Consider the following 26,328-nt stretch of genomic DNA (forward strand, 5'->3'; position numbering starts at 1 on the left):
ATTTCAAGTGCTCAGTAGCCACTTGTGACTGGTAGCTTCCGTATTAGCACAGGTCTAGAACATTATTACCGTCATCACAGAAAATTGTATTGAACAGCACTGTTCTTATACCAGTCAGAATAGTTGCTGACCAGGTGAACAGCTGTTGGTTCATTTACAGAGCAGTCTATTTGATTAATATGAATTTAGCCTCGACGACACAGTGGGCATTTGTTCTTTAAGGATTAATAATACCATAGCAGTAATCTCAAAAAAAAAAAAAAAAGCCTAAATACTTTACAGTTTTCAGGAACAAGCCTATTTGTGAAATTAGGAATAAATTTAGAGGATTATATTGCTTTCCTTTAAGGATCAGGAAGGTTTTTCCTGTAGTCTGCCTTTCTGATTAAGTTGCTTTGTTTTGGGGTTAAAAAAATAGATGTATGTTAAAATAAAATTTCCAGTTTTAGTAAGAAAGATTTTATATAAGAAATATATTTCATTAAAAACTAGGCAGAGGGGCCGGCCTGGTGGCGCAAGTGGTTAAGTGTGCGTGCTCCGCTGCGGTGGCCCGGGGTTCGCCGGTTCGGATCCTGGGCACGCACCGACGCACTGTTTGGCAAGCCATGCTGTGGTGGTGTCCCATATAAAGTAGAGGAAGATGGGCACAGATGTTAGCCCAGGGTCAGTCTTCCTCTAAAAGAGGAGGATTGGCAGATGTTAGCACAGGGCTGATCTCCTCACAAAAAAAAAAAAAAAAAAAACGAGGCAGAAACATGAAAAGAATGCTTTTTAAAACTCCTTAATTTATTTTCCATATGTTTGATTTACTAAGTACTATGTAAATTTATTAGATGGATTGAGAAAGACATCAATGTGTGATACTGTTAAAGGGAAGCTACACAGTGTTAAAAGACATGATTAACACAGTCATGATTCTTCCTCGGGTTCTGGCATCACATTGTATGCTAAGTAGAACATGCTAGAAGAATGACTATGTAACCTGCCAGGATTTGGTAGTTTGATCTGAAACTTGTGATTTTCACATTTATTGTGTTTATGGACTCTATACTGATCAACGGATACTTTACAGAACTGGACTAGCTTTTAGATCCTCAATCGTAAGAAAGCTGTTCTATTAAGTTATTTTGAGTCTTTGGGAATGGAAAATTTATGCTGTGCACAAACAGCATTGTTAAATGTTAGATATCCTCATCATCTCCAATTTAAAGAAGAATGCTTGCTCCCTATTTGTACTTTAGTTTCAACCTTATATTTGTGTGGATTCCCTTATATCTTCTTTTTCCTCATTCTGTAATCCCTTTTCAGAAATGTTGTTACTAAGTACATGATTTGTTTAATTTAGATAAATATGTTACACCGTCTTTTTTGTATTCATTCTAGAAATCGATTTTTAGGATTTTTTTCATGGTAGTATCAAATCACTATAAAGGTATATTTTTAAAATAAAAAAACTAGGGGCTGTCCTGATGGCATAGTGGTTAAGTTCACACACTCTGCTTTGGCGGCTCAGGGTTCGCAGGTTTGAATCCCAGGCACGGATGGACCTACACACCACTCATCAAGCCATGCTGCAGTGGCATCCCACATACAAAATAGAAGAAGATGGGCACAGATGTTAGCTTAAGGGCTAACCTTCCTCAGCAAAAAAAAGAGGAAGATTGGCAACGGATTTTAGCTCAGGGCCAATCTTCCTCACCAAACAAAATAAAATACAATAAAACTAGCTAATAGTTTTAAAGGACACAAATTACTACTCTACTTTTTATTTTATTCCACAAAGGCAGTGATCTGTACAGTTTTGTTTTGTTTTTGGTGAAGAAGAGTCTCTCTGAGCTAACATCTGTTGCCAATCTTCCTCTTTTTTTGCTTGAGGAAGATTAGCCCCAAGCTAACATCTGTGCCAGTCCTCCTCTATTTTGTACGTGGGTTGCTGCCACAGCATGGCTCAGTGAGTGCTGTTGTGTAGGTCCATGCCCCAGATCTGAACCTGTGAAACTGGACTGCCGAAGCAGAGCATGCCAAACTTAACCACTGCGTCACGGGGCCGGCCCCTATACAGTTTTTGCAGTTATCATACCCTGTCGTTTGATTTTAGACACATTTGTCCCCTCTCAAGGTCCCCCCGCCAAAAATTATGTGAAACCAAAACCCTAAACTATATAGAATTCAAATGTCTAAAATTTAATAATACTCCTTGGTACGTGTGGCATTTACTGGGATATAAGACCTAGTCCCTAAGTCTAGCAAATTGGTAATTACATACTGAATTTTAACATCTTATCCCTGGAAAAGTACATCTGATGAGTCGTAGACAACCCCCAAATGACTTCTATGACTCTTATTATAATTTTGAAATTCTTTGCAGTTACTTTGTTTAAATATTTTTATACATATTAAAATACTTTAATGTTGGGCTGGCCCTGTGGCTTAGCGGTTAAGTGCGCGCACTCTGCTGCTGGCGGCCTGGGTTCAGATCCCGAGCGCGCACCCACACACCGCTTCTCCGGCCATGCTGAGGCCGCGTCCCACATACAGCAACTGGAAGGATGTGCAGCTATGACATACAACTGTCTCCTGGGGCTTTGGGGGGAAAAATAGGTAAATAAAATTAAAAAAAAATAAATAAAATACTTTAATGTTAATTTCTTCAATGATGTCTTATTTTTTTTTCCATTTACAGATCACATTAGTAAAAAGACTGAGGTGAGTGTTATTGTAGCTATCTTTATTCTAGAAAACATGGTGATTTTAAGAATAATACTTTAATGTTTAGCAGTAAATTCTTTTTGAGACATAGCCATTTAAAGCCATAGGTTTGTCATGAGTGAACTCAGTCATGTTTCTGGCAATTATAAGGATATAAAATATATTACAGTAGAATAAAAATATAGTTATTTGCATGAAGTATAATATCATTTGGCTTTGGCATCCTAATTTGTGTGTGTGTTTGTGAGCGAAAAAGTTACCACATGTAAGCGTAAAATTTTAGGGAAAAGTGGTATAACACTCAAAGTCTATATTTTAGTCTTTAAAAGATCCTGAAACCATGTCTCAAGATATTTTGAAATTAAGGAAACTGTGAGGTAAGCTGTGATTCTATAGTTTACACCCATGGTAAGACTACCCTGATCACATACTTCTCTTACCATTCACCATTAGAGGGTGGTGCAGCCTACATGTTGCTTCCTAGTGTTATTAGTTACTTTTTTTTTTTTTTTAAGACTGCAGTACAGCCTCTACAAACCTTTTAAAATTGGAAGATGATACTACTATAAAATATCTTCTAACATTGGAGAAGATACTAATAAAATGTTAGAGTTCTTTTGACTTCTTTAGGTAATAATTTGAAAGTTTCATTATTCTACTATTATATATTCTTGTTAGTAATCCATTGATTGATTTTTTATGGTCAGATGTTCCTTGATTTCACTTTAGAATACATGTTGTCGTTGTTTCAGGCATGTGCTTGACAGGTCAGAGAAATGAAATCCATCTCTGAGAAAACCACATCTAATAACTCTGTGACTATATTAATACTATAGTCCTTGACTGTGCACACAAATACAAAATTGATTTATTGTTAAAACAGATGGTAGAAGTTCTTAAGTTATTTACAAACCACTGTAACCATTTCTTATATTAAAATTTAAATGACCACAGTATAGATTGAGTATTAATTTTATATTTGAAAATAGAAAACATGCTTTTGAACTGATTCCAATTTTTTCTTTTACTCGTTGATTTATTTGGGGGATAGCTTTATGCAAATAAGAAAGCAGATACAAATGGTACGCCCTGTTCCTAAGGAAACTATCAGCAACTGATAGTGGAGGAAAAAATAATTTTTATAAACTGTTCCATGCTTACTTTTTCTTCTTTCCTCATTTGAAAAACAATGCAGACTGACAAGATCTCATCTATTTAATGTATTCAGTCTGGGTTGTATTTAAACAAGCCTTATGTATGTGACGTAGCATATATTTTGTCTTGCATTGTAACTTTAGAGCTGTGTTCTAATTGTCTTCTATTATTAAATAATGTGATATGTAATAAAATTCACTTTGAATAATCCTAATCCTAATGATTAAGACATTTTCTACATTAGTAAATGCAGTCTAATTTATTTCCTACATAACTACTGTAAGAAATTGGTTAAAAGCATATGTAATCACATTATCCTTTGACACTTGTTAAAAATATACCATAGTTCCATTCCCTTAGAGGTATTACTCACTTTCTGGGACTTGAATATTTAAATGTTGCGGTGGTTATGCCATTGCTCTAGGAATTTGGAAAAATATTTTTTCGGAGAGTTCAAAAAAGAAGTCTGAAAAAAATTCTGATTTCAACTCTAAAATGAGATATGTTTTCTACTCCTAAAAATGTACTAGTCTTTGATATATTGTATACTCAATAATTGACTTATTTTTTTCCATCTTTAATGTGTTACTTATGCCAAGAGATTTTTTTTCATGGGTACTCTAAAATTCCTAACGTGTTAAGAACAATATGCATTTCATACATCTTCTCTTAAATCAGGTGTTTACTGGCTGGATAAAATTCAAAAGAGAAAAGATTTTTTACTTTATTGCTGGATGATAAGTAGTACTTGAACTGCTTGTATATTCCCCTAACTGCTAGCTAAACTTGTTCTCAGGTTGATTTCATCATTCCCCTCTTTCTTTCGCCATCCATCTTGATTATGTGTTATTAATCTCAGTGCTTTCTTTCTAGTCCCAATTCTCTCACCCTGAAACAATTAGAATAAAAATGACACTTGCAGTAGTAGAGGATGGGAACAATTAATTTTTCTGCATTATTTAATGGAGATGTTGGCTGCCACTGCTACACCAGTCCCCTACCCATCCTTCACTACAGTATAGGCGAGAACATCCCGAGAGAATTCTAGACAAGCAGAATGAATAATAGAGTAGGTAGTAGGTGCTTGTACATACCTCTTAAAAACCTCAACTAATCATGCCTTTTAAGGAGCATTATTTGATCCTTAACGTTGTTTTGTTTGTTTTTAATTTTAATGTGTTACCTCTTTAAATGACAGTGCCACAGGGTGGATTATCTCATAGCTACTCCATTCTCTTTTTTACCTGGCTTTCTCAACTCCAGTCCTTCTAGTACCATTCAGTAGCTTTGAAAATTTTAGTGATCATCACGTGTCTTGAAGTCTAAAAGGTCAAGTCTTCAATATGCATGAGTAGACTAGAAGAGTAACCAAGAAGTTGTAACAGTAGTTGCCAAATGGTGGGGAAGGAGGGGTTGCTGGGACAGGGATAGGAGAAAGGCTTACTTTTCACAATATAAACTGTTGAATTTTCTATCATGTCTGTGTACTGCCTATTAAAAAATTATATTAAAAATAAAAAGGACTAGGTGAGAGAGGGAGCCAGGGAACAAACCTGGTCCTATCTGTTTCCACAGCTTATTTCCTTTTTACTGCACTATTCTTCCAGCGTGTTTACCTTAGCTATATGAGCTTGGATAAATAACTTATTTATTTTAGGCCCTAGTTGTATTAGCTGAAAAGAAAGGATGGATCTGTTGATTTCTAAAATTATGTTAAAAGATCAGTATGTGATTGAAATAAATATTATATGCTAAAAAATTAACCTTATAGTTAATCCTACCAAAACATAGGAGAATAGCAATAATAGGTTAGATCATTAAATTTTAAAAGCAAATAAATTATACCTGGTTTTTAAAAATATCACCTAAAATCGGACTTTACCTAAGCAATTCAGCTATTTCCTACTCCTCTCAATGTGTTGAACTCATTTTTGTTCCCATGCTTTTTCTTTATCCGTATTTATTGTATTTGTTAGCTCTGTTTGGTTGTAAGTAACAGAAGTCCAACTCAATTCAGCATAAGCAAAAAAGAGATGCTTATTTGGTTCGTATAACCAAACCATGGAAGCGTAGGGAGAGAGCTGGCCTCATGGTTGACTGGATCCAGGGATTTATGTATCTTTAGGACTCTTCATTTCTCTCCCAAGTCTCAGTTGCTCTCTATGGCTTCGCCCCATGGCAGATCATTTGATTACTGAGGGCTCTCAGGCTTCATATTTACAGGTTTTCTTATAAACTGTGAATTAGCTCTTGAGGCTTGGTAGAAAAAGTTAAGGTTTTTTTTGAGGTGATGAGGGAGGCAAGAATATCTCCTAGATGGTGTGGTATGCTTTCTATCATATCACATCAGGGGACATAGAATGTCTGGTTATTTTTATGATGTTGTAATTGATCAGTGGTTCTATCCTTCTCCAAAAGGAACCAGGACCCCTTGAAGAAAAGGCTGCTTCTAGTGTTACAACAGGAGATATACAAAATGAGCCTGAAGCATCTTGTAGTGCCTTAAAGTAAGGAAGTGCTCAAAAAAAAAAAAAACAAAAAGATAGGGGCGTGTCAAATGGACATAGAAAGAAACCTAAAATACCTCCCAGTTGTCAGAACTGGGACAATCTGAGAAACAAAGCAAATAACATAGTATTGGTACCCAAAGTATAAAGTACATATCCATGAGTTGATGCTAATATAAGTAAGTGATTGAATAAATAAATAAATGGGAAAGAAGAAACAAATCTCCCATACAGGAAATTCCGAATAATTTATGTAGATATTCCTTCTCTAGGAGAGGGAACTTAACTGTCTGCACCCTGGGGCCTCAAGTGTGGGCTGCGCTTAGTAACTTGCTTCCAAAGAGTAGAGTACAGAAAGTGAAGGAAAGTAACTTTACACTGAAAAAGCAAACACAACCTTGACCAGGTGATCAGTATTAATATTATTAGTGATAATAATCATGTTGATAGCATGCACCTTTGATATGATGTGATGAGAGTGGCATATACCTCTGTGTTCCCCCGTCAAAAAACACATAACCCCAGTCTAACCATGAGAAAAACGTCAGACAAACCCAAATCAAGAGACAGTCTATAAAATACCTGACCAGTATGACCAATATTCCTCAAAACTATCAAGGTCATCAAAAACAAAGCTTGAGAAACTGTCATGGACTAGAGAAGGCTAAGGAGACATGACAACTAAATGTAATATATCCTGGATGGGATCTTGGAACTGAAAAAGGACGTTAGGGAAAAGCTAGTGAAATCCGAGTAAGTGTGGAGTCTAGTTATAATAATGTATCGATGTTGGTTCCTTAGTTGTAAAATGTACCATAATAATGTAAAATGTTATCAACGGGGGAAACTGGGTGAGGGATATGTGGAAACTGTACTATTTTCAACTTTTATGTAAGTCTAAAACTATTCTGAAATTAAAAGTTTATTTAAAGAGGAAGATTGGCACGGATGTTAGCCCAGGGCCAGTCATCCTCAGCAAAAAGAGGAGGATTGACATGGATGTTAGCTCAGAGCTGATCTTCCTCACACACACACACACACACACACACACACACAAACACACACACACACACACAAAAAGTTTATTTAAAAAATTAGTGGGTTCAGGTGTTATGAGCCATTATAAAAAGTTTCCCATCAGACTTTCCCTCAATGCTTTTAGTAGCTATTAATGATTATTTCCTTGATCCATTATTTCTTTAGAGCTTGTTCTTCATTAAATTTGAATTTTTGCTTCAGGAATGCCTGCATATAGTAATAATTGAATGGCAGAGGAGAATTTATGAAACTAGTAGTCTCCCAGCCATTGCCCTTCCCTCACTACTTTTTAAAATCCTTCTCATATTTCAAGATGGACTCTGCCACAAGCCATGCAAAAGTGTTTAGAGTTTTTCTGAACACTTTGTACTTTTTTGTACAACCTTGCCTACCCATGTGTTCGTCTCTTCCACCTTTCTCATGGTGTCTTGTCCATGGATGCTTGTTAGTTGTTGCAAGGGGGAACAAAGGAATGACCTATGTTGCCACCTTGGTGACGTCACTCCCCTTCCATCTTTATTTGGCTAACTATGCTTCAGAATTTGGCCAAAGAGTCATTTTTTCTTGGAAGCTTTCCCTGATCGTGGTCTTATTTAGATGCCCAGAACCCCTGTGTGTACTGCATAGCACTCAACACCCTATTTTATCATGGTTTTGCTTCTTCACTAGAATTTAGGTTCTTGGAAGTCTGGGACCATATCTTGTTGGTTTAGTTTCCTTGGTAGTCCTAATTCCTGTCACTTAGTAAGTAATGTAAATGAGTGTTGGTTGATGAATAAATGAATGTTCTGCCTTCTCACTAAAACCTTTTGTAGCCTTTTTTGGTCTGCTGCTTCTCTGTATTTTTACAACACTTAAAACAGAGGCATGTAGATTTTATTTCCTCTGCCAGTTCAAGCACATTGTTAGGGCCTTCATGGAGCTCTGCATTAAGAAGAATTCTGAGACTGCAATCTTGTTCAGCAAGAAAAAGTGCCACTATCAATTAATTATGTTTGCCATTTATAAAAGAGGAAGTGGCTGCATGCTTTACAGGTATTGCCATCCCTGATGTGTATAGAAGAGTATTTAATTATTATGTTTACTATGTCATATGTTAGTTTTTGTCTTTCTCAGTAGATTGTGAGTTCCATGAGAGTAGCCCATGTGTAACATAGTACTAACTGCATAGTAAGAGCTTAATAAATATTTCAAGTCAAGTTCAAGACTTGAGTCCATCAGGGTCTATCCTAGAGGAGTGAAGAAAGTAGACTTACCCCAAATATAATGTCGTCCTTAATATGATAGCTCATTTAAAGAATACTGTTATTTAGATTTACTCTTGGAGTAATTCAAAGCACTCATGTGGCAAGAGAAATAACACACATAGACGGAGGATTTTCAGGTTTGTGTGTTACTGTATGTTAAGGTATCTTAAAACTGTAAAGTTGGGAGGCTGTTCGTCTAGGAGGTGACTTGGAACCCTTAGACATATGAAAGGAATTGTTGATCAAAGCATTCATATTTATATTTGTCAGTTTACTTTGTAAATGATATGTTCTTCAGTTAGGAAATAGGTACTCAGTGGAAAGCCAGGTTTTTTTTTTTAATTGAAGTATAATTTACACACAATAGAATGCACAGATCTTAAGTGTGCATGAAGTTTGATGAGGTTTGACACATGTATATACTTAAAGGACCTACGTCCCTATCAAGATAAAGAACATTTCCATCATACCAGAAAGTTCACTTCTGCCTCATCCCAGTCATTCCCTCACGCCCTCCCCCCTGCCGCCTACAGGCAACCACTACTGTGATTTCTATCATCATAGAACAGTTTTGCTTCTTTATTTAAAATAAGGCATATAGTGATTTATATGTGCTTTATACACACATAAATGTGTGATTGTTTGGTCTGGCTCCTTCCCTCAGCAAACTGTTTGAAGGCTTGTCCATGTTGTTGTGTCTTATCAGTAGTTTTTTCCTTTTCATTGCTAAATTGTATTCCACATACCACAATGTGTTTGTGTATTCATTATCCTGTTTTGGACATTTGGATTGCTTCTGTTTTTTGACCATTATGAATAATGCTGCTGTAACATTTTTAAAAACAGCTTTATTGAGGTATAATTTACATACTATAAAAGTTATCCATTTTAAGTGTACAATTCAGTGGATTTTAGTATATTTACAGAGTTGTGCAGCTATTACCATAATCTAATTTTAGAACCATCCCCAAAAGAAACCTGTGCCCATTACCAGACGCTCCCCCTACCTCTTCTGCCCTGCCCTCCCTCAAGCCTAGGCAACCACTAATCTACATTTTGTCCCTATAGATTTACCTATTTTGGACATTTTGTATAAATGGAATCATACAATATGTGGTCTTTCGTGATTTCTTATACTTAGCATAGTATATGTAGCATAGTAAACGTTAGTGTTTTTTAAGTTCATCCATGTAGCATGTATCAGTACTTCATTCCTTTTTACTGCTAATAGTATTCAATTTTATTTGCTTGTTTATCAACTGGATATTTGGGTTGTTTCCACGTTTTGGCTATTATGAATAATGCCACTATGAACATTCATGTACAAGTCCTTTTATGAAACATATGTTTAGTTTCTCTTGGGTAAAAAAACCTAAGAATGAAATTGCTGTGTCATAGGGTAGATGTATATTTAACCATAAGAAACTACTGACGAGTTTTCCGAAATGGCTGTATGTTTTACGCTTGTGGAGGTTTGTGAAATAAAGAAAGTTATTTTTGTATTCCTGGTAGGGAGGCTGACAAAAGGTTTTTTTAATGATGCTAGTCTTAGTTCCTAACCTTAAACTTCAAAGGAAGAAACAATTTCAATAATTATTTGTATTTCTATATGCCAGTAACAACAGAAAGTATAATTAAAAGAAAAATGCTTTTTACAATAATAAATTATAATAATACCTAGGATTAAATCTAATAAATGATGTGTAAGACATATATTGGGAGAATTACAAAACTTTATTGAAAGATAGTAAAGACTTAAATGGAGAAATTTACCTTGTTCATGGATTGGAAGACTTATTGTCATAAAGAGGTCACTTTTCCTCAAGTTAATCTGTAGAATCAGTACAATCCCAAGCAAAATCATAATTGGGTTTTTAAAATAAAAACTAAACTGTTTCTAAATTAATATGGAAGTGTGAACAACCAAAAATAGCCAAAACACTCTTGAGGAAGAAAAAGATAGAACGATTTGCCCAACCAGATATTAAGATTTCTTGTAAAACTAACAATTAATACAGTAGGGTATTGGCTCAGAGATAGACAAATAGACCAATAGAACAAAATAGCCCAGAAACAGACCAACCATGTGTGTACCCTTTACATATAAAAGAGTGATGTGGAGTATTACTGGGTAAAGGATGATTTTTTTTTTAATAAATGGTTTTGGGTCAATTGAGTATTTTTATGGAAAAAAGGATTAGATTATTACTTTACACTATACACAAAAATTCATCCACAGTGGATCAAAGACCTAAAAGTCAATGTTATAAAGCTTTTAGGTGCTAATACAGGAAGAATATTTTTATGACTTTAGGGTAGGAAAGACACAAAACCACTACTTTAAAACTATACATTAAATTAAGGACTTCTTTTCATCAAAATATATTAGAAAAGTGAAAGGATGAGATTTAGAATAGGAAGAGTTTTTTTTCCAAAAAAGAACTCAATTAAATAATGGGTGAAAAAACAAGTACTCACAAAAGAAGATATTTATAAGGCATAAAAACATACAAAAAGATGTCCAACCTCATTAGTAGTCAGGGAAATACAAATTAAAACCATAATGAAAATGTTATATGCCTTCCAGGTTGGCAAAAATCAAAGAATTTGATGATTTGAAGTGTTGGTGAGGATATGGAATAATGGTACACTGCTTGTGAAGAGGTAACCTGTTATGAACAGTATGGAAAACTATTTTCCAAACTGTAAAGTTGAAGATGCCCATAACCCACAACCCAGCAGTTTGACTCCTAAGTACGTACTCTGTAGTAATGTGTGCTTGTGTGGACCACTATACATATATAAGACTTTAAAGCATCATTGTTTATTAAGATCAAAACCTGTAAAGAATCTAAATGTCCATCAACAGTGAAGTGAGTAACAAATTGTTGCAAATTTAGTCAGTGGAATACTAATCAGCATTAAAAGTGAGTGAGTTACCGCTATAAGGATCAATATGATTCCACATCAAGTTCAGAAATAAGCAAAATTAAACTGTGTTGTTTGGGGATGCATGCATAGGTTGACAGGCAATAAAGAAAGTTAAAGAGAGATTATCACAAGTTCAAATAGTCACTCCTCTAATGGGAAAGAAAGAAGCATGGAGTCTTCTGGGGTGCTAGCGATGTTCTATAATTACCTTGATAGTAACCTACAAGCATGTCACTTTATAATTATTCTTCAAACTGTGTATATGCTTTATATGTGTTTTAAAAGCTTTGCCAAAAGCAAAGAGAAATTTTTTTAAAAAGATACTACAGTAGCAACAAAAAAAATGATAAGGTACCTAAGAAACTAGCAAAAGTTATGCAAAACCTGGGGCCGGCCCGGTGGCGCAAGCGGTTGGGTGCGCGTGCTCCGCTGTGGCAGCCCAGGGTTCGCTGGTTTGGATCCCGGGTGCACACAGACGCGCCGCTTGGCAGGCCATGCTGTGGCGGCGTCCCATATAAAGTGGAGGAAGATGGGCATGGATGTTAGCCCAGGGCCAGTCTTCCTCAGCAAAAAAAAAAGGAGGAGGATTGGCAGATGTTAGCACAGGGCTGATCTTCTCACACACACAAAAAAAGTTATGCAAAACCTATATGGAGCAAATTACAGAATTTCACTGAACGACAAAGATGACCTATATAAATGAAAAGATATGCCATCTTAGCAGAGAAGAAGCGTTATTATATTAAAAGTAATAGTTTTTCCCAAATTGATCCATAGTCTTTACATTTCCAATGAAAATCCTAAAGTTTGTTTGTTTGTTTTTAGAACTCAACAAATTACTAACAGCAAAGGCTAAAAAATAGCCAAGAACTCCTAAAGAAGAACTATATATAATGCATTACTTGTCCTTCATCAAGATTCAATATATGCATGGGTCTGTTTTTGAGCTCTCTGTTCTGTTCCACTGGTCAATTTATTCCTGTGCTAATATACACAATGTGTTCATTGCTCTAACATCATAATGTCTTATATATAGAAAAGCAAGAGACAGTTGTTAGATTAGGAAAAAATCAGATTGGGTCTCTTTGTTCCATCACACATTAAAATCAGTTCCACATAGATTAAATACTTATCTGTGGAAGACAAATTGTACAACCCTTAGACTAACTAGAAAATACAGGAGAATATATTTCTGACCTAGGGGTAGGAAAAACTTAGCAAAAACACCAACTATAAAATGAAAGGTTGATAAATTGGATGCTGTTCAAAATGAATAACTTATTTTCCACAAAAATACCAAGAAGAATGTAAAAAGACGTGGCACAAATTGGGAAGTGGTGTTTTTAAAACATAGAACTGATAAAGGATTAGTGTCTGGATACAGAAAGAACTATCAAATGCTTAAAAAAGAGATAGCTGTGTTGTTTTCTTGCTGTCTCATAGGATAGAAAAAAAAATCAGGTGAGAGACACAGGGCATTTTAAAAAACAGGGAAATGTGAATAGGAAAAAACACATGAAAAAATGTCCAATTTTGCTACTATTCGGAGAAATGCAAATTAAGACAAAATTGAGATACCAGTTTTTTCCACTCACCATGTAGGCAAAAATTATGAAGTTTATAGATCTATCAGTCAGAGATTATAGATCAATGGAGTTGTGGATCAGTTTACATTGGTGGGAATGTTGCATAAATTTGGTAATCTAAGAATCAGTAAATTTTTTCTATGGAAACTTTTTCTGTAAAGGACCAGGTAGCAAATATTTTTAGGCTTTGGGGCACATCCAGTTTATACTGAACTCTGCAACCAAAGTATAAAAGGCAGCCACAGGCAATACATGAACAAATGAGCATTGCTGTGTTCCAGTAAAACTGTATTGACAAAAAGGGCAACAGGCTCCTTTTGGGCTGTAGTTTGCTGACCTCTGGTATAACTTAGACTCAGCAGTCCACTTGTAGGTATACATGCCCTAGAGGAACTTGCCAATGTGTCCTCAGAACCATATACAGAAATTTTTATTAGTGTGTAATAGCCCAGCCCCCCTGCCCCCCAAAAAACTTGGAAAAAATCCAAACGTTAATCTTTAGTAAAATGGATACATTTTAGTATAAGCACACAATGGTTTATGCAGTAGTGAAAATGAATTTATATCTCTAGGCAACAACATGGATGAATCCAAAAGAGAATGTTGAGTGAAAAACAAGTCTCAGAAGACTACATCAGAGTGATGCCTATTTTATAAAACTTAAAATCAAGCAAAACTAAATATTTTTGCCAAAAATGTTTCTTCAGCCCCTGGCAACCACTGATCTGCTTTGTGTCCCTAGAGCTTTGCCTTTTCTTGTAGTTTACTGTGAAGGGACTCATGTAGTATATAGTCTTCCATGTCTGGCTTCTTTCACTTAGCATAGTGTTTTTGAGGTTTATCCGTGGTGTAGCATGTGTCAGTAGTTCATTCCACTTTATTGCTGAATAGCGTTCCATTGTATAAATGTTTATTCAGCAGCTGATAGACATTTGCTGTGAACATTTGATACATGTCTTTCTGTGGATATATATTTTCATTTTTCTTAAGTGGATACTTAGGAGTGAAATTGCTGGGTTGTATGCTAATTAATATGTTCAACTTTTTAAGAGTCTGTCAATCTGTTTTCACAAGTGGCTGTACCATTTATTATTCCCACCAACAGTGTATGAGGGTTCGGTTCTCCACATCCTTGTCAGCACTTGATATTGTCTCTTGTTTTGATTATAGCCATACTAGTGGGTATATAGTGTATCTCATTGTTTTAATTTGCATTTCTCTAGTCACTGATGATTTTGAGCATCTTTTCATGTGCTCATCAGCCATTCTTATATCTTCTTTGGTGCAACATCTATTCATATGTTTTGCCCATTTTAAAGTGTGATTTGTAAGATTTCTTTACACATTCTGGATACAGGTCGTTTATCAAATATATAATTTGCAAATATTCTCTCATGGGCTTTGACTTGCCTTTTTATTTTCTTAATGATGTCTTTTGAAACACAAAGGTTTTTAATTTTGATAAAGTCCAGTATATCAATTTTTTCTTTTATGGATCATACTTTTGGTGTTCATTTAATAACTCTTTGCCTGACCCAAGGCCACAATGATTTATTCTAGAAGATTTATACTTTTAGTTCTTCCTTTAAAGTCTATGATCCATTTTTTTATTTACTTTTTTTTTTTATTGCAGTAACATTGGTTTATAACATTGTATAAATTTCAGGTGTACATCATTATACTTCTATTTCTGCACAGATTACATCATGTTCACCACCCAAATACTAATTACAACCCATCACCACACACATGTGCCGAATTATCCCTTTAGCCCTCCCCCCTCCCCCCTTCCCCTCTGGTAACCACCAATCCAATCTCTGTCTCTATGTGTTTGTTTATTGTTGTTATTATCTACTACTTAATGAAGGAAATCATACGGTATTTGACCTTCTCCCTCTGACTTATTTCGCTTTGCATAATACCCGAAATGTCCATCCATGTTGTCACAAATGGCTGGATTTCATCGTTTCTTATGGCTGAGTAGTATTCCCCTGTGTATATATACCACATCATCTTCATCCATTCGTCCCTTGATGGGCACTTAGGTTGCTTCCAAGTCTTGGCTATTGTGAATAACGCTGCAGTGAACACAGGGGTTCATGTATCTTTACGCATTGGTGTTTTCAAGTTCTTGGGTAAATACCCAACAGTGGAATAGCTGGATCATATGGTAGTTCTATCCTTGATTCTTTGAGGAATCTCCATACTGTTTTCCATAGTGGCTGCACAGGTTTGCACTCCCACCAGCAGTGTGTGAGAGTTCCCTTCTCTCCACATCCTCTCCAACACTTGTTGTTTCCTGTCTTGTTAATTATAGCCATTCTGACGGGCGTGAGGTGATATCTCATTGTAGTTTTGATTTGCATTTCCCTGATAGTTAATGATTTTGAACCTCTTTTCATGTGTCTGTTGGCCATCTGTATATCTTCTTTGGAGAAATGTCTGTTCAGGTCTTTTGCCCATTTTTTAATTGGGTTGGTAGTTTTTTTGTTGTTGAGATGCATGAGTTCTTTATATATTTTGGAGATTAAGCCCTTATCAGATGTATGGTTTGCAAATATCTTCTCCCAGTTATTAGGTTGTCTTTTTGTTTTGTTGATGGTTTCCTTTGCTGTGCAGAAGCTTTTTAGTTTGATGTAGTCCCATTTGTGTATTTTTTCTATTGTTTCTCTTGCCCGGTCAGACATGGTGCTTGAAAAGATGTTGCTAAGACCGATGTCGAAGAGCGTACTGCCTATGTTTTCTTCTAGAAGTTTCATAGTTTCAGGTCTTACATTCAAGTCTTTAATCCATTTGGAGTTAATTTTTGTGTATGGTGTAAGGTAAGGGTCTACTTTCATTTTTTTGCATGTGGCTATCCAGTTTTCCCACCACCATTTGTTAAAGAGACTTTCTTTTCTCCATTGTGTGTTCTTGGCTCCTTTGTCAAAGATTAGCTGTCCATAGATGTGTGGGTTTATTTCTGGGCTTTCGATTCTATTCCATTGATCTGTGTGTCTGTTTTTGTGCCAGTACCATGCTGTTTTGGTTACTATAGCTTTGTAGTATATTTTGAAATCAGGGAGTGTGATACCTCCAGCTTTGTTCTTTTTTCTCAGGATTCCTTTAGCTGTTCGGGGTCTTTTGTTGTTCCATATAAATTTTAGGATTCTTTGTTCTATTTCTGTGAAAAATATTGTTGGACCTTTGATAGGGATTGCATTGAATCTATAGATGGCTTTAGGAAGTATGGACATCTTAACTATGTTAATTCTTCCAATCCAAGAGCACGGAATGAGGACTTTACTTTTTAAAATTTTATTCAGGTCATATTGGCTTTTAACATTGTGTGAATTTCAAATGTACATTATTATATTTCAGTTTCTATATAGATTGCATCATGTTCACTGCCAATTGTCTAGTTTGTATTCGTCATGATACACATGTGCCCCCTTACCCCTTTTGCCCTCCCCCCGCCCCCTTTTCCTTTAGTAACCATTAATCTGTTCTCCTCATCTGTGTTTGTTTATCTTCCACATATGAGTGAAATCATATGGTATTTGTTTTTCTCTGTCTGACTTATTTTGCTTAGCACAGTACCCTCAAGGTCCGTCTATGTTGTTGCAAATGGCACAATTTTGTCTTTTTATGGCTCAGTAGTGTGTGTGTGTGTGTGTATACACACACACACACATACACCCCACATTTTCATTATCCACTCATCCATTGATGGGCACTTGGGTTGCTTCCACGTCTTGGCCATTGTGAATAATGCGGTGATGAACATAAGGGTGCATATATCTTTTTGAATTGTTGATTTCATATTCTTTGGATAAATACCCAGTAGTGGAATAGCTAGATCATATGGTATTTCTCTTAGTTTTTTGAGAAATATCCATACTGTTTTCCATAGTGGCTGCACCAGTTTGCATTCCTAGCAGCAGTGTATGAAGGTTCCCTTTTCTCCACATCCTCCCCAGCACTTTCTATTTCTTGTCTTGTTAATTATAACCATTCTGACTGGTGTGAGGTCATATTTCATTGTGGTTTTGATTTGCATTTCCCTAATAATTAGTGACATTGAAGATCTTTTCATGTGCCTATTGGCCATCTGTATATCTTCTTTGGAAAAATGTCTGTTCAGTTCTTCTGCCCTTTTTGTGTGTGTATGTGTGTGTGTGAGGAAGATTAGCCCTGAGCTAACATCCATTGCCAATCCTCCTCTTTTTGCTGAGGAAGATTGGCCCTGGGCTAACATCCGTGCCCATCTTCTCCTACTTTATATGTGGGATGCCTGCCACAGCATGGCTTGATAAGCGCTGTGTATGTCCGCGCCCAGGATCCAAATCTGTGAACCGCGGGCCGCCGAAGCGGAGCACTCAAACCACTACGCCACCAGGCTGGCCCCCCTTCTGCCCATTTTTTAATTGGGTTGTCTGGGGTTTTTTTTGTTGAGTTGTATGAGATCTTTATATATTTTGAAAATTAACACTTTGTAAGACATATCATTGGCCAATATTTTCTCCCATTCAGTAGGTTGCCTTTTTGTTTTATTGATGGTTTCCTTCCTGTGCAAAAGCTTTTTAGTTTGATGTAGTCCTCTTTGTTTATTTTTGCTTTTGTTGCCCTGGCCTGAGGAGACAGATTCAAAAAAACATTGCTAAGACCGATGTCAAAGTGTTTACTCAAAGGAAACCATCAACAAAATGAAAAGACAACATACCAGTTGGGAGAAGATATTTGCAAATCATATATCAATAAGGGGTTAATATCCAAAATATATAAAGAACTCATACAACTCAACAACTAAAAGACAACCCAATTAAAAAATGGGCAGAGGACCTGCACAGACATTTTTCCAAAGAAGATATACAGATGGCTAGAAGGCAAATGAAAAGAAGCTCAACATCTCTAATCATCAGGGAAATGCAAATGTAAACCACAATGAGATATCACCTCATGCCCATCAGAATGGCTGTTACTTAAAAAAGCAAGAAATAACAAGTGTTGGAGAGGATGTGGAGAAAAGGGAACCCTTGTACACTGCTGGTGAGAATGTAAATTGGTGCAGCCATTATGGAAAACAGTATGGAGGTTCCTCAAAAAATTAAAAATAGAACTGCCATATGATCCAGCTGTTACACTTTGAATATTTATCCAAAGAATATGAAAACACTAATTTGAAAAGATATATGCATCCCTACGTTCATTGCAGCATTATTTACAATAGCCAAGACGTGAAAACAACCTAAGTGCCCATTGACAGAAGAATGAATAAAGAAGATGTGGTATAAATACACAGTGAAATACTACTGAGCCATGAAAAAAGATGATGTCTTGCCATTTGCGACAACAGGGATGGACCTTGAGGATATTATGCTAAGCGAAATAAGTCAGATGGAGAAGGACAAATACTGTATGATTTCACTCCTATGTGGAAAATAAAAAACACATAGATAGAGGGAATGGGTTGGTGGTTATCAGAGGAGAAGGTGGGTGGGGGGAAGTTTAAAGAGGTAAAGGGGGACATATGGTGATGGTGGAAAGTAGACTTTTAATGGTAAACACCATGTCATGTATACAGAAGTTGAAATATAATGAATGATGTACACCTGAAATCTTTATAATGTTATAAACCAATGTTACCTCAATAAAAAAGAAAGAGTTTACTGCCTGTGTTTTCTTCTAGGAGTTTTATAGTTTCAGGTCTTACATTTAAGTCTTTAATCCGTTTTGAGTTTATTTTTGTATATGGTGTAAGAAAGTGGTCCAGTTTCATTCTTTTGCGTGTAGCTGTCCGTTTTTCCAAACTCCATTTATTGAAGAGACTGTCTTTTCCTCATTGTATATTCTTGCCTCCTTTGTCATAGATTAATTGACCGTATAAGCATGGGTTTGTTTCTGGGCTGTCTCTATTCTGTTCCATTGATCTATGTGTCTGTTTTTGTGCCAGTACTATAATGTTTTGATTATTATAGTTTTGTAGTATAGTTTGAAATAGGGAGTGTGATACCTCCAGTTTTGTTCTTCTTTCTCAAGATTGCTTTGGCTATTTGGGGTCTTTTGTGGTTCCATTCAGATTTTAGGATTACATGTTCTAGTTCTGTTAAAAACGTCATGGGTATTTTGATAGGGATTGTGTTGAATCTGTAGATTGCTTTGCCTAGCATGGACATTTTAACAACATTAATTCTTCCAATCCATAAACACTATATCTTTCCATTTATTTGTGTCGTCTTCATTTCTTTCATCAGTGTCTTAAAGTTTTCAGAGTAGAGGTCTTTCAACTCCTTGGTTAAATTTATTCCTAGATATTTTATTCTTTTTGGTGCAATTGTAAATGTGATTGTTTTCTTAATTTCTTTTTCTGATACATCGTTTTTAGTGTATAGAAATGAAACAGATTTCTCTATATTCGTTTTGTATCCTGTAACTTTATTGAATTCATTTATTCTAATAGGTTTTTGGTGGAGTCTTCAGGATTTTATATATATAGTATCATGTCATCTGCAAACAGTGACAGTTTTACTTCTACCTTTTCAATTTGGATACTTTTTCTTTCGTTTCTTGTCTGATTACTATGCCTAGAACTTCTGACACTATGTTGAATAAAAGTGGTGCGAGTGAGCATTCTTGTCTTGTTCCTGATCTTAGAGGAAATGCTTTCATTTAGAGAAAATGCTTTCAGCTTTTCACTATTGAGTATGATGTTAGCTATGGGTTTTTCTTATGGCCTTTATTATATTGAGGTATGTCCCCTCTGTACCCACTTGGTTGAGAGTTTTTATCATAATTGGATGTTGAATTTTGTCAGAAGCCTTTTCTGCTTCTATTGAGATAATCATATAATTTTATCCTTTGTTTTGTTAATATAGGGTATCACGTTGATTGATTTGTGGATATGGAACCATCCTTGCATCCCTGGGATAAATTCCAGTTGATCATGGTGTATGATCCTTTAAAATTTTTTTTTTAATTAATTAATTAATTAATTAATTTTTTCCCCCAAAGCCCCAGTAGATAGTTGTATGTCATAGTTGCACAGCCTTCTAGTTGCTGTATGTGGGGCGCGGCCTCAGCATGGCCAGAGAAGCGGTGCGTCGGTGTGCACCTGGAAACCAAACTCGGGCCGCCAGCAGCGGAGTATGCGCACTTAACCGCTAAGCCACGGGGCCGGCCCTGTATGATCCTTTTAAAATATTGTTGAATTCGGTTTGCTAATATTTTGTTGAGGATTTTTGCATCTATGTTCATCAAGGATATTGGCCTGTAATTTTCTTTTCTTGTGGCATTGTTGTCTGGTTTTGGTATCAGGGTAATACTGGCCTCATAGAATGAGTTTGGAAGCATTCCTTTCTCTTTAGTTTTTGGAATAGTTTGAGAAGGACAGTTATTAAGTTTTCTTTAAATGTTTGGTAGAATTCACCTGTGAAGCCATCTGGTCCTGGACTTTTGTTTGTTGGGAGTTTTTTGATTACTGATTCAATTTCATTACTAGTAATTGTTCTCTTCACATTTTCTGTTTTTTCCTGAATCAATCTTGGAAGATTGTACATTTTTAAGAATTTATCCATTTCTTCTAGGTTGTCCAATTTGTTGGTGTATAATTGTTCATAGTAATATCTTATGATCCTTTGTATTTTGGTCGCGTTGGTTGTAACTTCTCCTCTTTCATTTCTGATTTTGTTTGTTTGGGTTCTCGCTCTTTTTTGCTTGATGAGTCTGGCTAATAGTTTGTCAATTTTGTTTATCTGTCAAAGAAGCAGCTGTTATTTCACTGATCTTTTCTATTTTTTTTAGTCTCTGTTTCATTTATTTCTACACTGATCTTTATTATTTCTTTCCTTGTACTAACTTTGGGTTTTGTTTGTTCATCTTTTTCTTATTCCTTTAGTCGTAAGGTTAGATTGTTTATTTGGCTTTTTTGTTTTGTTTCCTGAGGTAGGGCTATATCACTATAAACTTCCCTTTTAGAACTGCTTTTGCTGCATCCCATAGATTTTAGAACATTGTGTTTCCATTTTCATTTGTCTTAATTTATTTTTTGATTTCCTCAGTGACCCATTGGTCCTTTAGTAGCATGTTGTTTAGACTCCATGTGTTTGTATTTTTTCCAGTTTTCTTCTTGTAGTTGATTTCTAGTCTCATACTGTTGTGGTTGGAAAAGATGATTGATACAATTTCAGTCTTCTTAAATTTAGTGAGACTTGTTTTGTGGTCTAACGTGATCTATCCTGGAGAATGTTCTGTGTACACTTAAAAAGAATGTGTATTCTGCTGTTTTTGGATGCAACGTTCTGTATATATCTGTTAAGTCCATCTGGTCTAATGTGTTGTTTAAGACCAATGTTTCCTTATTAATTTTCTGTCTGGATGATCTATCCATTCATGTAAGTAGGTTGTTAAAGTCCCCTACTATTACTGTATTACTGTCAATTTCTCCCTTTATGTCTGTTAATATTTGCTTTATGTATTTAGGTGCTCTATTTTGGGTGCATAAATATTAACAAGTTTTATATCCTCTTGTTGGATTGATCACTTTATGGTTATGTAATGCCTGCCCTTCTATGTCTCTTGTTACAATTTTGTTTTAAAGTTATTTTGTCTAATATAAGTATTGATGCCCCAGCTTTCTTTTTGTTTTCATTTGCATGGAATATCTTTCTCCATCCTCTCACTTTCAGTCTTTGTGTGTCTTTACATCTGGTGTGAGTCTGTTGTAGGCAGCATAATGTATGAGTCCTGATTTTTTATTCATTCAGCCACCCTAGGTCTTTTGATTGGAGCATTTAGTTCATTTATATTTGAAGTAATCATTGATAGATATGCACTTATTGCCATTTTGTTAATTGTTTTTGTAGTTCTTCTCTGTAGTTCTTCTTCCTTTGCTTTCTTCCCTGGTGGTTTGATAATTTTCTTTAGTGCTACGTTTGTATTCCTTTCTTTTTACTTTTTGTGTATCATTGGTTTTGGGTTTGTGATTACCATGAGGTTCTTATATAACAACCTATGTATATAGCAGTCTATTTTAAGTTGATGTTCATTTGAATTTGAGCTCATTCTAAAAGCACTGCATTTTACTACCTCCTGCCATCTTTTGCTTTTGCCGTCTTATTTTACATCTTTTTATTTTGTGTATTTCTTAACTACTTATTGTAGATATAAATGATTTTGCTACTTTTGTCTTTTAACCTTTGTACTAGCTGTATAGGTATTTGATCCACTACATTTACTATATGTTTGCCTTAACCAGTGAGATTTTTTTCTTTCATAATTTTTCATGTTTCTAGTTATGGCCTTTTTTATTCTGTTTAAAGAAGTCTTTAACGTTTCTTGAAAGGTTGGTTTAGTGGTGATGAACACCTTTAGCTTGTGCTTGTCTGGGAAACTCTTTATCTCTCCTTCAGTTTTGAGTGATAACCTTGCTGGATAGAGTATTCTTGGTGTTTTTTCCTTTCAGCACTTTGAATGTGTTGTGCCACTCCCTTTTGGTCTGTAAAGTTTCTGCTGAAAAGCCAGTAGATAGTCTTATGAGGGCTCCCTTGTATGTAGCTAGTTGTTTTTCTCTTGCTGCTTTTAAGATTCTCTCTTTATAACTTTTGACATTTTAATTATAGTGTGTCTTGGTGTGGGCCTCTTGGATTCGTCTTGTTTGGGACCCTCTGCGCTTCCTGAAATTGGATGTCTGTTTCCTTTGCCAGGTTAAGGAAGTTTTCAGCCATTATTGCTTGAAATAGGTTTTCTGTCCCTCTCTCTTTCTTCTTTTTCTGGGACCTCTATAATGCAAATGTTAGTACACTTGATGTTGTCCCAGAGGTGCCTTAAACTATCTGCATATTTTTTTATTCTTTTTTTTTTTTGCTGTTCCCGTTAGGTTATTTTCACCACCCTTTTTTCCAGATAGCTGATCAGTTCTTCTGCATCATCTAATCTGCTGTTGATTCCTTCTAGTGTATTTTTCATTTTAGTTGTATTCTTCAGCTCTGATTGGTTCTTTTTTATATTTTCGCTCTCTTTGTTGAAGTTCTCACTGTGTTCCCCCATTCTTCTCCTGAGTTTGATGAGAATCTTTGTGATCATTGCTTTGAACTCTTTATCTGTTAGAGTGCTTATCTCTGTTTCATTTAGTTCTTTTTCTGAGGTTTTGTCTTGATCTTTTGTTTGGAACATATTCCTTTGTCTCCTCATTTTGCCTAACTTTCTGCATTTGTTTCTATGTGTTAAGTAGATCAGCTACATCTCTAATCTTGCAGGAGTGGCATTGTGTAGAAGATGTCCTGTGGGGCCCAGTAGTGTGGTCTTCCTGGTCACCAGACTCAGGTGCTTTAGGGGTATCCCCTGCGTGGGCTGCATGCACCCTCCTATTGTGGCTGGGCTGTGGTTTCCGCGGGCATGCTTGTGTGCAGAGCTGGCCCCTGGTGCAGCTGGCTACAAGGCCTGGCTGCAACAGCTGTGGGCATGCTGGTGGGCAGGGCAGGCATCAAGTGTGGCTGGCTGTGAGACCCAGCTGTGACTGTTGCAGGTGTTGTGGTGTGTGGGGCCAGCCCGTGGGGCAGGGGGCCACTTTGTAGGGGCTCTGTTGCTGGCTGAGGCTGCCTGCCAGATGTGGTGGGGCAGGGGACCACTTTGGAGGAGCACTCGCTGGACAGGTCTGCAGAGGAACACCAGGGTGGGGCGAGTGGTGCTAGTAATGTAGATGGAGAGAGTGAGAAATGGTGCTTGCCAGCACAGGGCCAGTGAGGTACAAGGTGAACAACAAAAAAAAAATGGCACCCATCAGTGCCTCCATCCCTGGAGAAAGTTCCAACAGATCCCTGCTCCTCCAGCACATGCCCGAAAGTTAGTCAATGAATCTCCTTCACGTATGACACAGTGTAACTGAACTCAGTGGGTCCGTCTCTTGGTGAGTGCAGAGCCAAAAAACAGCCAAGGCTAAAGTGGGTGAAGAAAAAGGTTTATTGCTTGCACATATTGTCCAGAATAGGCAAATCTATACAGACAGAAAGTAGACTAATGTTGACCAGAGGACAACTGAGAGGAGGTGTTAGGAGGAAATGGGGAATGACGGCTAATAGGTTCAGGGTTCCTTTTTAGGGTGATGAAACTTACAAAATTGATTGTGGTTATGGTTGCTCAAGTTGGTGAATATATGAATGGTGCACAGTAAATGGGTGAATTGTATGGTATATGGATAAAAAAACTTTTTTAAGTCAAGCAATACCCAACCCCAAAAATAAGAAGTAAGAAAAGAACATTTATAAATGTGTCTCTTCTGTTTATTTTCTGGAGATAGAGGAGAATCAAATGGTTGATTGTCTCTTAGTTATCATTTTTATTTCATTCTCTATCCTTCTAGTGGCTGACTAGGTTTATTAAATGCATATGTGTTTGTGTTGACTGATAGTAAATCATAATTCATTTTTGACAGGAATTGAGTTCTCCTCAGACTTTATCACATGATGGAGGATTCTTCAATAGACTGGAAGATGATGTTCACAAAATTCTTGTTAGAGAAAAGAGAAGAGAACAGCTTACAGAATATAATGGAACAGATAATTGCACAACTCATGAACACAACCAGGCATGTAAGATAGAAAATTCTCTTAAAATCACAGTGAATTAAAATGCAGTTTTTCTGTTTTAAAAAACGTAAGCAGTGGGATTCAATTATGATGGTATAAAGTTACAGTTTTAGGGTATTATCTTAGTCATTATCACACATAGATGTTTATATTAAAAAGTATGAGGTACTTCATTCACTGATGAATATTTATTGAGCATGTGCTTATATGCTAGATATCGTCAGGCACCAGTGTGGGGGAGTAGGACTGCCAAGATGGATAAGACCATCCTACCCTTAGACAGTCAGAGTACTGGGGATTGGAGGAGATAGAGAATATAATTCAGCACGATGAAGGCTTTAAAAGAGATATGAACAATAAAAAAGAGGTTATGAATAGAAAAAGTAATCACTCCTTGAGTGCATTGTGAAGGGTATATAAAGAAGTGACATTTGGGATGGATTTTGAATAATGAATAACTGTAAGCTGAGAAATGATGAAAGACTTTGCAGGCTAAGGGAACTGCAAGAACAAAGGTCCAGAACTATGAAAGGGCTTAGACTGAGTTTCCAGGAAACTGAAAAATTCTGCATCTAAGAAGTATAGAGTTAAGTGAGTATGGGATAACGTGACTAGGGAAATAGATTGGGTTTAGATTATAAAGATCTTTTTCTGTGAAACTAAGAAGTTAGAATTTTATCCTATAGACCAGGGTTCCAAACTATAGCCCACAAGTCAAATCTGGAATGGTATTCACATTTAAAAAATATTGTTAAAAGAAAAAGATCTCATCATGTGGGTACGCGTAAGTCTGCATGTATTTTTCTTACCACAACCACTAGTCTTCTACCTTATTTCCTCTTAAACTGTGAACCTGTTCTCCCAGCCTGAAACTTCTAGTAATTTCCATAATGTCCCCATGAACTCTTTCCTTTTACTTCCTTGATTTTCTGTTATTCCCTTCTTGTCAATACGCAGCATTGACTCTCACAGTATTGGTTACCTTCTCTATTCTAATTTAATTCCTGGGCTTCCAGGTATTGCTGGAAAATATTTTTTTTTAGACAGTGCTAATGTTCTCATCTGAAAATCAGTGTTATGTAACTTTTGCTATATCCATTTCTACTCAACAGTCCTTTGATTCATCTCTTCCCAACTTTGACAAATTCCTAAAATGGCTATTCCAAATTCTAAAAGCCTGTTTTCCATCTTTTTACTCTCTTCAATGGATGTTATTTCCTTGTTTCCTAAGACTGATAAATTCAATCATTCAACAAATTAAACATCAACTGTGTTTGTTACATAGGACATGAGAGAAGTCAGACTTAGGAATTTTTTACTCCAATGCAGCAATAAGATTGGTTTATAAATAACACTATTCCACGTGAAAATCTCTTTTCAACATATTAGCAGGAAATCCTTGCCTGCCTTGAGGTACTTGTGAGTTTCTTCCTTTCTGACATTGAATTAAATTTAATGTTTTCCTGTCTTGCCTTGACTGTCAAATTTTATGTACAGTCCAAGCAGCCATGTTAACATTTATGGTTAGCATATTTGCTTCCCCTTTATCATCCATTATGATTTTTCCCTTTGTGGTCCCCCCATATCTTATTAT

The 26,328-nt window shown here is 36.1% G+C and overlaps 1 protein-coding gene across 4 annotated transcripts in view; it reads left to right on the plus strand.

The window, feature by feature from the left end:
- GKAP1 (G kinase anchoring protein 1) overlaps nucleotides 1–26,328 on the plus strand; it is a 72,864-nt gene that overhangs the window by 25,980 nt on the left and 20,556 nt on the right. For 3 of the 4 annotated variants that reach the window (XM_058565567.1, XM_058565566.1, XM_058565565.1), the window contains exons 7-8: nucleotides 2,684–2,706; nucleotides 24,581–24,737. In XM_058565567.1, coding sequence (XP_058421550.1) covers nucleotides 2,684–2,706; nucleotides 24,581–24,737 — 180 coding nt within the window. The remainder of the gene's footprint in view (nucleotides 1–2,683; nucleotides 2,707–24,580; nucleotides 24,738–26,328) is intronic. The other variant, XM_058565568.1, reaches the window with a different exon arrangement.

The sequence above is a fragment of the Diceros bicornis genome, chromosome 22 (genome assembly GCF_020826845.1).
Source record: "Diceros bicornis minor isolate mBicDic1 chromosome 22, mDicBic1.mat.cur, whole genome shotgun sequence".
NCBI classification, from domain to species: domain Eukaryota; kingdom Metazoa; phylum Chordata; class Mammalia; order Perissodactyla; family Rhinocerotidae; genus Diceros; species Diceros bicornis.